The 13,984-nt window shown below is 32.2% G+C and overlaps 1 protein-coding gene and 1 long non-coding RNA gene across 2 annotated transcripts in view; both read right to left on the reverse strand.

The window, feature by feature from the left end:
- Window positions 1–1,151: 1,151 nt before the first annotated feature.
- The window catches only part of LOC145972159 (uncharacterized), a 95,776-nt gene continuing 82,943 nt past the window's right edge, over window positions 1,152–13,984 (reverse strand). Inside the window, exons 2-3 of the long non-coding RNA XR_014439072.1 lie at window positions 2,713–3,189; window positions 1,152–1,349 (exon numbers count right to left, since the gene is read on the reverse strand). This is a non-coding gene — a long non-coding RNA (uncharacterized LOC145972159). The remainder of the gene's footprint in view (window positions 1,350–2,712; window positions 3,190–13,984) is intronic.
- On the reverse strand, window positions 10,155–12,564 carry LOC145972158 (uncharacterized). The gene is made up of 2 exons (XM_083100490.1): window positions 12,194–12,564; window positions 10,155–11,043 (listed from the first exon to the last, which is right to left on the reverse strand). Exons 1-2 carry the CDS (start codon window positions 12,204–12,206, stop codon window positions 10,172–10,174), a joined length of 885 nt encoding a protein of 294 aa, XP_082956616.1. The 5' UTR covers window positions 12,207–12,564; the 3' UTR covers window positions 10,155–10,171.

A 13,984-nucleotide genomic window follows, 5' to 3' on the forward strand; every position in this document is an offset into this window, starting at 1 on the left:
TAATTCCATCATATATGTATCTATATACAGAACATTAAATCGATCAAGTTTTTGAGAAATGACATAAAAATAAAAATTTAGTAATTAATGGACATGATATTAAATTGACTGAAAATTGACTTATAATCGCCATAAAGTTGACTTCTAAGTCGACTTATTAGCTGACTGACAGTCGACTATAGTCGAGTTATTTATCGGCTGTTTGTCGATTTTAAGTTGACTTTAAGTTGACTGAACAAAGTTCAGTCTGACTTTGAAGTCGACTTTAGACTTTTTCTGCCGACTGACAGTCAACTAACAGTCGACTTGGTGCTGTTTGGGATATGTTCCACTTTTGATATCACATTGCATCTATCATATTGCAATATGACTCTCATAGTCCGATTTTGTTTGCAATTTATTCCGTTGTTTTTCCTACCGTAATTAACAATGTTGCACAATATTAAAAGTAAAGCGCTATGATTGCCTTATATGACATACTAGTATATAAAATTACTTATTTTATTTAAAAAACTCATTTCTTTCCTAATTTTTTAAATCATATGATCACAGTCTTTAAATCGAAGTCTTTTAATAATTATGACTAAATATTTTATTATTCCTACTCATCATATATCTCAGTTCCATTCAAACACATTTCAACATAATAATTTCTTTCAGTTTTTTCTTGTTCGCCTGACTATCATATATTTTGTTTTTCCTGCATTCATTTTTAATTACTATATTAAATGCTATGTTAATTTCTATCTTTAATTCCGTACTATTTTCTCTAATTATATACATATATATACATATATATATATATATATATATATATATATATATATATAAGCGTATCATCTGTAAACATTTTTATACTACATTTTCCGTAAAACTTTGTATTATTTATATACGATAAATAATAAAAATCTCAATACAAATTCCTGCGCCATTCTATGTTCAGTTGTAATTAAGACAATTGAGAGAGAGAGAGAAAGAGAGAGAGAAAGAGACAGAGAGAAAGAGAGAGAGGAGAGAGAAAGAGTTAATATATATTTTCGAAAATATGAAATAGAAGAAAAGGGGTTAAAATAAATTTTATTTTTTTGAGAAGAGGATATATAAAATAAATTTTATATTTTGAAGACTATCGAAAGTTTTCGACACAGGTATACTTATAGTTATATATTCAAAGTACATATAATTGTATGATTAATTTAATCTAAAATATCTTCTCAGTAGAACTTTTATCTCCACTTAAAGGACTTCGCACATTTTATATGAAAAAAGTGGCTTCGGTTAAATTGGTTGAAATTGAAATATGTTGTAGTTTAGATAGTGCTGATCAAAAGTTTCCCCGGATAAAAAGTCTGAAAAAGTATAAAAAGTATAAAAGATACGATGATTTGAAGGGGTTGATATTGAAGTTTAAAAAATGCCTGTTTTTGAATACATAAATTAAATTAATATGTATATGTGTGAAAAAAAAATATATACATATATACATATATATATATATATATATATATATATATGTACAGGGTGTTCGGAAATTCAAACAACAAATTTTTAGAGATTGTCGGGGGCACCATAAGAATCATTTTTTGCAAATGAACCTGGGGTCGGAAACGTGTCATTACATCGCTACAGCATACGAAGTGTTCGAAAGAGTCGGGACCTCGAAATATCACAAAAAATAGAAGTTTTACAAAAAATTGTTTCAAACAAAAGTTGTAGGGTGTAAAAAGGTCTATTTACTGGCGCATATGTTTGCCCTTGGATGGCGTCGCCAAGGTCACGATAAGGCCACCTTGAATTTTTGAAATGGAACCCTCCACTTTTTATTGCATATTCTTGTAACCCTTCTCGAGACCTTTTCAAAGCACTAATTTTACCAACTTTAAGTAAGTCGTTTCGAAGTTATTGAAGTTATAAAGTTTTTCCTGATAAGTCGACGACTGTAGCTCGTATTATTATCCGCGAATGAAGGTAGAAGTGGTAAATGATGGTGGATCTACTTTTATAACTGACCGATGCGTATGATATTTTGGGCCATTTTTTATTGCAGATATTCGAGCAAATAAAAACCTTCATTATTTTGTAGACTTGAGTTTGTACTCCAAACAGTACTGTTGTGCACTGTTGTTAAAGCACGTATCCGATTGAAATCATCATCTAAAAAATAAAGTATTTTATTTCTGATTTCTAATATGCAATAAAAAGTGGAGGGTTCCATTTCACAAATTCAAGGTGGCCTTGTCGTGACCTTGACGACGCCATCCAAGGTCAAACACATGGCGCCAGTAAATAGACCTTTTTACACCCTACAACTTTTGTTTGAAATAATTTTTTGTAAAACTTCTATTTTTTGTGATATTTCGAGGTCCCGACTCTTTCGAACACTCCGTATGTCGTAGCGATGTAATGACACGTTTCCGACCCCAGGTTCATTTGCAAAATATGATTCTTATGGTGCCCCCGACAATCTCTGAAAATTTGTCGATTGAACTTCCGAACACAGTGTATATTAAAATAACCAAACACTATAGTCGTAAATTTGGATAATTCAATCATTTGCGAAACAATTTAATTTTAAATCTTAATTTAATTTTAAACAATTTTAAATCTGCCGACTATGAAAGTACTAATTTATATAAGTATGTATTACATGATAGCAGATTTAGAGCAAATGGATAAGTTTACGAATAAGGATAAGTTAAAAAATATGTTTACGATTTTCTTGCAACATTTTTTGTTTTTTGGTAGTTTATTTAAAAAGATGATGAGAGATAGAAGGATAGACATGATCATCAAATTATTCGCTTCTCTTTTAATCACTCGATTTGTCAATAGGAACTTTCTCGAAGCGTCATCTCATTCTTTAATGTAGGCATCACACGGGATCCGGTTAAGTCGAGCAAAATTCTCGTTGCAAGCTCAGTATGGGAGTGTCACGCCGGCTTGCGGATGCGGGACGGCGATAGCGTAAGCGATGAGAAGGCGAGGCAATGCGGAGCGTTCTGGTCACGAAACCTCCTGAGGGTACATGCGCCTCTGCCCCAGAATCCCCAGAGTTGGAAAACTTCCCTTCCGAAAGGGAAGTGCGCGAGAGGAATCTCTGTCGAATAAGCCACACGCGAAAGTCTTGGATTTCGACATGACAGACGCGGATTGGCGGATCGCGCGATTAATTGAGAATTTCTGTTTCGTCTGAAAAGAGATAAAAAAATAAAAATAATATTAGCACATATTCCATCAAGAAATTTTAAGAGAAAATATTAAAATATGGAAATATATTAAAGTTACTAATAGGTTATTTAAACAATTTTTTATTTTTTTCTAACTTATTTTATATATAGAAATAGAATAAAATTAATAATAATGTTTCAAATTTTTAAGGGAATTTTAATTTATTTTAGGCAGAATTTTATAAAGCAATTTTATAAAACAGTTGAAAATTGTAATCTGAAATATTGATATTCAAAAAATTAATATATTCGTTAAAAATTACCTAAAAGATGTATGATAAAATTATTGACACTACTACACATATAGAACACTACTATTTAAATTAATGAATTGTATGCATTTATAAATATAAGAAATGAGATTATATACCTTTCATGTTTATTATAACGTATTTTAAGAAAAGAGGGGAACATACTTTTTTTTAAATGAAACTGTTTAAAAGAATTCTTTTGCAAACATTTTTTTGTGGAAGATAGCAAATACAGATAAAATGAATAAATTTATTCATATTTTTTCAATTGACACATTAAAAGCAAAATGTTACATAACGATATATAATTCCAGGAAAATGTTTGTCTAATTATATATAATATAATTTTGTATGGATTTTGACCTGATCTAATCATATATATATATATACAGGGTGTCCCATTTCAAAAGTTCCACCCTCATAACTTTTCAGGATCAACGTTTGAAGGAAAACGACTCGAATAAAAGTTGTAGGGAACAAAGGGGGCTATCTAATAGTGACCTTGGATTCGACATTAAACGTCATTTTCAAGGTCATTTGAAGGTCAACTTCCGTTTTTTAAATGGGAACCCCTATTTTTTATTACTTAGTCTTGTAGCTTATCTCGAGAGCTTTCCAAAACACTATAATAAAGTATTTCTTCATTGAGTACTTTTCGAGTTATGAGGCTTGAAATAATTTCTTAATTTTATATAATTAAATACTAGATATTTTTATATAAAATTTTATATAAAATATCTAGTAAAATATTCATTTTTCGATTATCTTACCTTAATACTTTTATGTACAAAATAATGAGAGGAATCAATTGGTGTAAAGAAAAAACATAGTTGTTTTTAAGAAAAAATATGTAATTTGCAATTAACAATTCCATATTTTTTCTTAAAAACAACTGTATGTTTTCTTTACACCAATTGATTCCTCTCATTATTTTGTACATAAAAGTATTAAGGTAAGATAATCGAAAAATAAATATTTTACTAGATATTTTATGGTTTATATAAAATTAAGAAATTATTTCAAGCCTCATAACTCGAAAAGTACTGAATGAAGAAATACTTTATTATAGTGTTTTGGAAAGCTTTCGAGATAAGCTACAAGAATAAGTAATAAAAAATAGGGGTTCCCATTTAAGAAACGGAAGTTGACCTTCAAATCACCTTGAAAATAACGTTTAATGTCGAATCCAAGGTCACTATTAGATAGCACCCTATGTTCCCTACAATTTTTATCCGAGTTATTTTCCTTCAAACGTTGATCCTGAAAAGTTATGAGAGTGGAACTTTTAAAATGGGACACCCTGTGTATACATACATATATATATATATATATATATATATATATATATAAATAAAATTATTTTTAATTATATATGATTAGATCGCATTATGCATCCTTTATGATATATAAATATATAAAATATTTAGCCCAACATAATTAAATAATAATATAACTGATTTATCTATTTCACATAAAATTAAAACTTGTATTTATATATATATTGAATTTTACAGCTTAAGTATATGATGAACTGATCATTTTCATTTATTCACCGGACATTTACTTGTTCAACTTATAAAATTAATTTAATATCTGAAATCTGAAGTTCCTCCACTGAGGAATTTGTATTAGAAATTAAATTGAAGCAAAATATTTTTACTCATATTTGTCCCCCTTTACAAGCTTTATACATATAATTCTCGTAATTAAACTTAAATATGAGAAAGAAGCGTCACGTAGCGGTAAATGAACAAACTAGTGATCATATAAAATCATATATAGGGTGTCATTTTAAGTGATGCAGCTGAATATCTCTTAAAGTAAAAGAGATTGGGAAAAATGTTTCAGACAATAGTTTTATGGTTCCGAGGGGAGCAGAAGTTGGTCATATCAATTTAATTGTAGGTGGCGCCACTTTCGAGATTTCTGCATGACGGCCATTTTTTTAAATGGCAATCGATTTTTTTGTTCTAGTGAATATTGTAGCTGGCATTGAGACGAATACAACGGTTTTTTATTTTTTGAAATTGGATCATTTTTCACTGAGTTACAGTGTTCCAAAATTAATAATTAAAGTAAAAAGTTTCCACCCCCATACAGTGTGCGTATTTCGTGTATTTTTTGCAATTAACAATTACATATTTTTTCTTCGAAACAACTATGTGTTTTCTTTATACCAATTGATTCCTCTCATTATTTTGTACATAAAAGTATTAAGGTAAGATAATCGAAAAATGAATATTTTACAAGATATTTTATGGTTTATGTAAAATTAAGAAATGATTTCAAGCCTCATAACTCGGAAAGTACTTAATGAAGACTAACTTAATTATAGTGTTTTGGAAAGCTCTCGAGATGAGCTCCAAGAATATGTAATAAAAAATAGGAGGTTCCATTTAAAAAAATTAAGTTGATCTTGAAATCTCCTTAATGCCTTCATCTATAAAAATATCGTTTGTACCATACGATGTCCCCCTCTGTGTCAAACATCCTTTGGTATAAAAATTTTTTCATAGCTCTTTAACTTTAGCTAATATTCACATCGATCACTTTATATGAATCACCCTGTATATATACAGGGTGTTTCATTTTAATCCGACCAGTCGAATATCTCGAAAACCAAGCCCGGGAGAGAAAAATATTTCAGACAAAAGTTGTTTGGTTTCGAGGGGGCCATAAGATGTTATCATTGGTTTGACCTTGAAGAGTCATTTGAAGGTCACGTGAAGGTCACTTCAATTTTTTTAAATGGAACACCCTATATATTTTTGCACACTCTTGTAGCTTATCTCGAGAGCTTTCCAAAACACTATCATTAAGTACCTTTTCGTTAAGTACTTTTTGAGTTATGAGGGTTGAAATAATTTCTTAATTTTACATAAACCGTAAAATATCTTGTAAAATATTCACTTTTCGATTATCTTACCTTAATACTTTTATGTACAAAATAATGAGAGGAATCAATTGGTGTAAAAAAAACACATAGTTGTTTTTAAGAAAAAATATGGAATTGTTAATTGCAAATTACATATTTTTTCTTCAAAACAACTATGTGTTTTCTTTACACCAATTGATTCCTCTCATTATTTTGTACGTAAAAGTATTAAGGTAAGATAATCGAAAAATGAATATTTTACTAGATATTTTACGGTTTATGTAGAATTAAGAAATTATTTCAAGCCTCATAACTCAAAAAGTACTTAACGAAAAGGTACTTAATTATAGTGTTTTGGAAAGCTCTCGATGTCAGCTACAAGAATGTGCAAAAATATGTAGGGTATTCCATTTAAGAAATTTAAGGTGACCTTTATGTGACCTTCAAATGACTGTTCAAGGTCAAATCATTGTCACCATCTTATGGCCCCCTCGAAACCAAACAACTTTTGTCTGAAATATTTTTCTCTCCCGGGCTTGGTTTTCGAGATATTCGACTGGTCGGATTAAAATGAAACACCCTGTATATATATATATATATATATATATATATATATATATATATACACACATATAATCTTTTAATTAAAATTGGAAATGTTGATAAACAGACATTGCTTACGAAAAAGAGTATAAATTAAAGCAATCATAAATATGAATAATTTGTAACACGAAATACAAGAAGTCTATGAGTAATCCATATTTATCATTAAAATGAGGTTGCGATATATTTTTTAATTAAACTAATAGTTTTTTCAGACTCAGTAAATCACGGCTCTGTTCCGATAAATTGGCTAATACTATTAGATCGTTAATTTTGACAGTACACTCTCTTGAAAATCATTCATATACTTATATATTCATTCAAATGTATATCATATTGATCTGCCAGTTAAAACGGAAGTTAAAATATAAGGAAAAGTGGAAGAAAGTGCGCGTGCGCGCGAATAAAAAAACAGTGAAAGCATCGATAGGAAAGGTTTATTTGTCGAAAGTTGTCGGTCTCGCATAACTTTTGAAGCTTATAGCCACGGGTATACGTCAATTCTCCGCGCGCACGAGCGAGCGAAAATCCACACAGGGGTGAGCGCAACGAGAGGGAGGATGACGCGCCCTCGTTTCGAAGCCGAGTGCTTCGTTAAATTATTCGGGGCGCTTTCCGCGCGCGCGACGGATGGACCGACGAGACGTTTTAAAGAGTCCCGAGAGAGCCGGCCGGCTATAAATACGCGAGTTAAAGGAAACGGTTAAAATTAGCACCTGCCCGATATCGCATGCGCCGCGACGGCTCGGTTTTCAACGTCTGTTGCTGCATTTATTCCTGAAAATAAATTGATGTACAGTAAGTACGTATAAGGAATCGTCTGATTAATCGAATGTATCCTTAACCTCTTTAGTTTTGATGACACACATAGAAACACATTACGAGTTTTATGGAAGTAACAATATTTTTTGTAAATGTATAAAATTAGAGTATTTAAACAATCCAATAATGATAACTAAAGAAAGAGAGTAACTATCCTTCCTTTTTATAATCAAATTTTGATAAAATTTCTTTACAATTTTAATAAATATCAATGAGATTTGTTTACATGAAAAAAAATTTTCTTAAACACTGGCAGTTAGTAATAGCAACAATTGATATATATATATATATATATACAGGTGGGTAAAAGCTTACGGCCTGGCCACACAACAGAATACAATATTTATATCATAAGTCTATAACAATCCGATAAATAGCACTGTCAAATATCTACTGTTAAATTTTTAGATCGTTTTCATATTTAGTTTTTCTGTACGTCTTTCAAATTGACCAATTGTTGAAATTTATCAACAATGAAAAAAATCGAATATATCGCAAAATTGCGTGAATTATGATATGAATTGATTGCTCATCCATACTTTCCAGATTTAGCCTTGAAAGATTTCTTTCTCTCCTTAAATTTGAAAAAATGGCAATCTGGGATTCTGCTCTAATCAATTCTGTAAATGCTAATTTTTCCGATTTAGACAAATCTTATTTCACTGAAGGCATGAAAGGTCCAGAAAAACAATTGTTGGAACAAACGTATTGAATTCAAAGCAGATTGTGATGACAAATAAATCTCATTTTGCCCGAAGAAATGTTATTTTCTTGATCAGGCCGGAAACTATATATATATATATATATATATATATATATATATATATATATATATATATATATATATATATATATATATATATATATACATATATATATATATACACAGGGTGTTTCATTTTAATCGTCCCAGGCAAATATCTCGAAAAATATGGAAATTATGAAAAAATGTTTCGGACAAAAGTTGTATGGTTTTGAGGGGGCCATAAGATGGTACTATTGGTTTGACCTTGAAGAGTCATTTGAAGGTCACGTGAAGGTCACTTCAATTTTTTTAAGTGGAACACCCTATATATTTTTGCACATTCTTGTAGCTTATCTCGAGAGCTTTCCAAAACACTATAATTAAGTACCTTTTCGTTAAGTACTTTTTGAGTTATGAGGCTTGAAATAATTTCTTAATTTTACATAAACCGTAAAATATCTTGTAAAATATTCATTTTTCGATTATCTTACCTTAATACTTTTACGTACAAAATAATGAGAGGAATCAATTGGTGTAAAGAAAACACATAATTGTTTCGAAAAAAAAAATGTAATTGTTAATTCCAAATTACGTTTTTTTTCGAAACAATTATGTTTTCTTTACATCAATTGATTCCTCTCATTATTTTGTGCATAAAAGTATTAAGGTAAGATAATCAAAAAATGAATATTTTACAAGATATTTTACGGTTTATGTAAAATTAAGAAATGATTTCAAGCCTCATAACTCGAAAAGTACTTAATGAAAACTAACTTAATTGTAGTGTTTTGGAAAGCTCTCGAGATGAGCTACAAGAAAATGTAAAAGCATATAGGGCGTCCCGCTTAAAAAGTTGGAGGTGACCTTCACGTGACCTTCAGGTGACTCTTCAAGGTCAAACTAATGGCACCATCTTATGTCTTCCTTGAAACCATACAACTTTTGTCTGAAACATTTTTGTCTTAAACTTATGGATTTTGAGATATTTCAGTGCGTACATTAAAATGGCCTACCCTGTATATGTATATATATATTGTTGCACATTTAGTATTATACATATAAATGCAGTTTTGTTTTACCCTTTTATATATTGGAATGTTTACATTACTTCTTCATAATGAATTGCTCAAAGTGATAAAATCGGTGACGAAATGAAAGCATACATTTATAAGGTCGATTCAGACTATACGGCACGGACCGACACGTATCGGCAACGATACGTATTGGCACCGGCACGACAAATTATTGCATTTGTTCAGACTGCTTCGGCAACTCTTCGTCAGTTGACATTTAGCAGTTACAAATTATAAAATGGATGAATCATTCAGCGACAATGAATTGGCTCTTATAGCTTTACTTTTAGACGATGACGAAGTTGAAGTCAAAAAAATAAAGAAAAGAAGTCGAAAATAGGTACATCCAATATTGAAAAAGAGAAAACTTGAAGGAGAGCATTGGACATTATTCAAAGATTTACTTAAATATGACGATAAATTTTATCAATATTTTAGAATGCCGCAATGTAAATTCTATGAGTTATTAAAATTGATCAAACCTATGTTACAAAAACAAAATACGTCATTTCGTGAAGCAATTTCACCGACAGAAAGACTTGCAGTTTGTTTAAGGTAAAACATTTTTATTGAATTTACAATTTTTCTGTATAAGCTGTATTCTCATTATATGCTGTTTCTTCGCTGAAATGTGACATTGTAAATGAAGATGATGGTAAAGAACGTGATACATTATACGGCCCAGTGTGATATTGCATTTGTGCAGAATGTTGATGTTGTGTGGGTGTATTAGGTCCAAAAAATGGTTGTTCTTGCGTAATTTGCTTCATTTCAAGGTCAGTGATAATGGAGAATATTTGCGACTTAGCTATGTTTTGATAAGAAGGAGAAAAATTCTTTACTGTCGCTGCAATACTTGAAAAAAATGTGTCTATTGCACTAGGTTGAGTCGAAGAGTTATTTGGAGTTATTTGCGATTTAGTTTTTTTATCCAATATATATTTCATCAATATTACTGATGCCGATTCTGGTTGTGTTTGGCATCTATTTCCTTTAGTCTTTGTTTTGTTTGTAGCGAGAGATTTTCTATAATTTTCTTTTTGTTTCTTCTTTTTTTCATCTTCGGCATGTAATTCCTCAACAATATCGTCATCTTTGCCATCATCCTTATCATCATTTTGATTATCTTCTCTATCATCGTTTCCATCATCTCTTCTGTCATCGTTCCGATCATCTCTTCTGTCATTTCGAACATCTTCTCTATCATTGTTTGTATCATTATATACGTTTTCATTCGGTTCATCCTCATTATTATCATCACTAACATCTTTCAAATTAGTGCATGTTTCCCTTTCTTGCATGAATGGTAATAAGAACGACATCTCATCTTCAAATTTCCATTTTTTTATTTTTGAGGCGGCCTGTCCACTTTTCGTTTCACGCTTTTTTTTCAAAGCTCTTCTAAATGAGTCTCGGAGATTCGTCCATGTTTTTTTGCAAACAGCAGCTAGAAAAAGACGAACAATATTTGTATAAAAATTAACAAAAAAAAAAAAATATATATATATATATATATATATAGTTAGTTATATGTATACATATATATATACATATAACTAACTATATAAAAATGAAATATTCTATAAAAATGGGATATTTTAAATTGAATATTTTAATTTATGTTTCGTAGGTTCTTAGCTACTGGTGATTCATTTAGAACAATAGCTATCAGTTATCGACTCGGACATTCAACGGTGCAATCGATTGTTATTCAAGTATGCGAAGCAATAATAGAGAATTTGATGTCATTAACAATGCCAAAGCCTACAGAAGATCATTGGAAAAAAATTGCCGAAGAATTTTGGAATATTTGGAATTTTCCAAACTGTATAGGCGCTCTCGATGGGAAACATGTAGTGATTCAAGCCTCCGCAAATAGTGGATCTCAATTTTTTAATTATAAGAAAATATTTTCCATTGTCCTCTTAGCATTAGTGGATGCACATTACAAATTCATCGCGGTAGACATAGGCGGATATGGTAAGAATAGCGATGGAGGCCTATTCGCTAATTCGAAATTGGGCAAAACGCTTGAAAAAAATAAATTAAATGTCCCGAAAGATAATGCGCTTCCTAATACGCAGAACGTTATGCCATATGTCATAGTTGGCGATGAGGCACTTCCATTAAAAAAATATCTTCTGAGACCATATCCTGGTTCGCAAATTCAGGAAGATAGATCGAAAAGAATTTTTAACTATCGTCTCTCACGCGCACGAAGAGTTTCCGAAAATGTGTTTGGAATATTAAGTCAAAAATTTCAAATTTATAATCGAAGGCTGAAATTAAAACCAGAAAATGCAGACAAAATCATTATGACTACGTGCATTTTGCACAATTATCTTAGAGATTTTAGTATTGATGTACAAGATTCTATGCATAATTATAACACTGGCACTGATTTGCAAAATTTATCACGCCAAGGGGGAAGTGCAATAAACACTACATTTACTGTTCGAGACGCATTCAAAGAATTTTTTATGACAGAATATGGTCGTGTTGAATGGCAAGACACAATAAATTAAAAATTATAAATATATTATAAGTAACCATAAATATATAAAATAAATATAAATAAAATAAATTATTTATCTTACCTGGCTGGTTCATATCCTTTGCAATTCTTCTTCAAACATTTTCTTTATACACGGTATCACTATATTTCGCATCATTCATTACATATAAAGATTCATGGAACTTAACAATTTCTATTAATTTTTCTTGATCCATCTTTTGCTGCGTCCGTTCTCGTGCGTTTTCTCCGTTTATTGATTCACATTGACAGACGAGCATCGGAACGTCACCGACACGTACCATCAAAACATTCTTTACGAGAATGTCGGCCGACGTCGGAACGTCCCGTTGACGAAACGTGAAGGTTAGTACCGGATAATGTGAACAGTTACATAAAATATGCATTGTACAATGTTTTGTCGTGCCGGTGCCGGTACGTATCGTTGCCGATACGTGTCGATCCGTGCCGTATAGTCTGAATCGACCTTTACCGTATAATTGAAATTTCGCGCGTAATGTGTGCGCAATAGGTCGCGCGGTTATAATTTTTCATGACAGTTCTGATACCAATTCTGGTAAACGAAATTATCAGTTCGGTGACGGATCTCGTTCGCATTTCGATCATTGATGTAATTTTCGACATGACGAGAAGTTGTCGAAGATATTTTTCATGCATATGTCGATATAATTGAGTCTATAATTACCAGCGGAATCGGAATCTATTCTTTATTGTGCAGTATTCGTCCAACAACACTACTTAACCAACAGTAACTGATAGTATTAAGGGAATCAAACACGGATGAAGTAAAAACCATCACATATTTATATTATTTTGGAGAGAGAGAGAGAGAACCGTGATATGAAATAAAATATAAATAAAATATAGAATAAAAAAATACACAAGACTTTTTGCGACATATTTAGTCATTATAAAAGTCGGCATAAAATCCATATTTTTAACATTCTTGATATCGGTTGCACGATTGTACAATTCGAGAGAAAAACTGCCTCGAAACCTATTCTTTTGTCATTTCAGGGTCAAATTTTCTTAATTGTCAGTCGAAAACATGTAACTGTAGCCGAATCATTACTCTCGGTGTCTTTTCAAATTCCTCAGCGAGAATACATGTCTAAGAACACTTTCTCTTTAGGATCTCAAAAAATTCAAGGCGGGAAGAGAGAAGACTCGGAAGATGCATAGGGAGCAATCGGGATCCAAGGAGCACGCCACTACTACTTTACAATCAGGAGAGCATACAACCACACCATGGAATATTGATATGTAAATATAGCAGCCACGGTAGCGACGGTGGCGGCCCTGTAGCAGCGGTGGCGGCCCTGTAGCAGCGGTTAGAGGGGCGCTAGCAGGTTAACGAGCGGCTTGCAGAGTGGCGTGGTCGAAAGGTAGTAGGGGGTAGCGCGCGTGGGTAGCCGGGTGATTGGGATGGGATGGTTAGCTCGGCTGGCTCGAGGGGACGACGGCGGCGTGACGATAGCGGCGCGACGGGGCGCGACGGGAACGACGAGCGTGGGTGGACGACGAGGGGAGATGAGTTTGGGGTTGGATGGCGCGGGTGTGGAAGACGAGAAGGGGGAGAGACGGTTGGGTTGCTGCCGGCAGTATAACAGAGACGACCGGGCGTGCCGCGGAGCGTGCCACCAAAGGGGATGAGAATTTTTCAGCTGCGGGGAAAGTACTGTCCGCGCGGCGCCCGCGTGAAAAATCTGCAGAAAATCGCCGGCGGAACGCAGATATTTTTGAATTTAACGACGTGATTCTCGGAGAGCTATGACATCTTATCAGAGAGATAATTTTTTTTATAGATACGTCGATCATGCCGCGAGATCAAATTTAGAGGCGATAGAGCGGACAA

The sequence above is a fragment of the Camponotus vicinus genome, unplaced genomic scaffold (assembly GCF_025532165.1).
Source record: "Camponotus vicinus isolate PSW18456_S1 unplaced genomic scaffold, iyCamVici1.0 SCAF_5, whole genome shotgun sequence".
Classification (NCBI taxonomy): Eukaryota; Metazoa; Arthropoda; class Insecta; order Hymenoptera; family Formicidae; genus Camponotus; species Camponotus vicinus.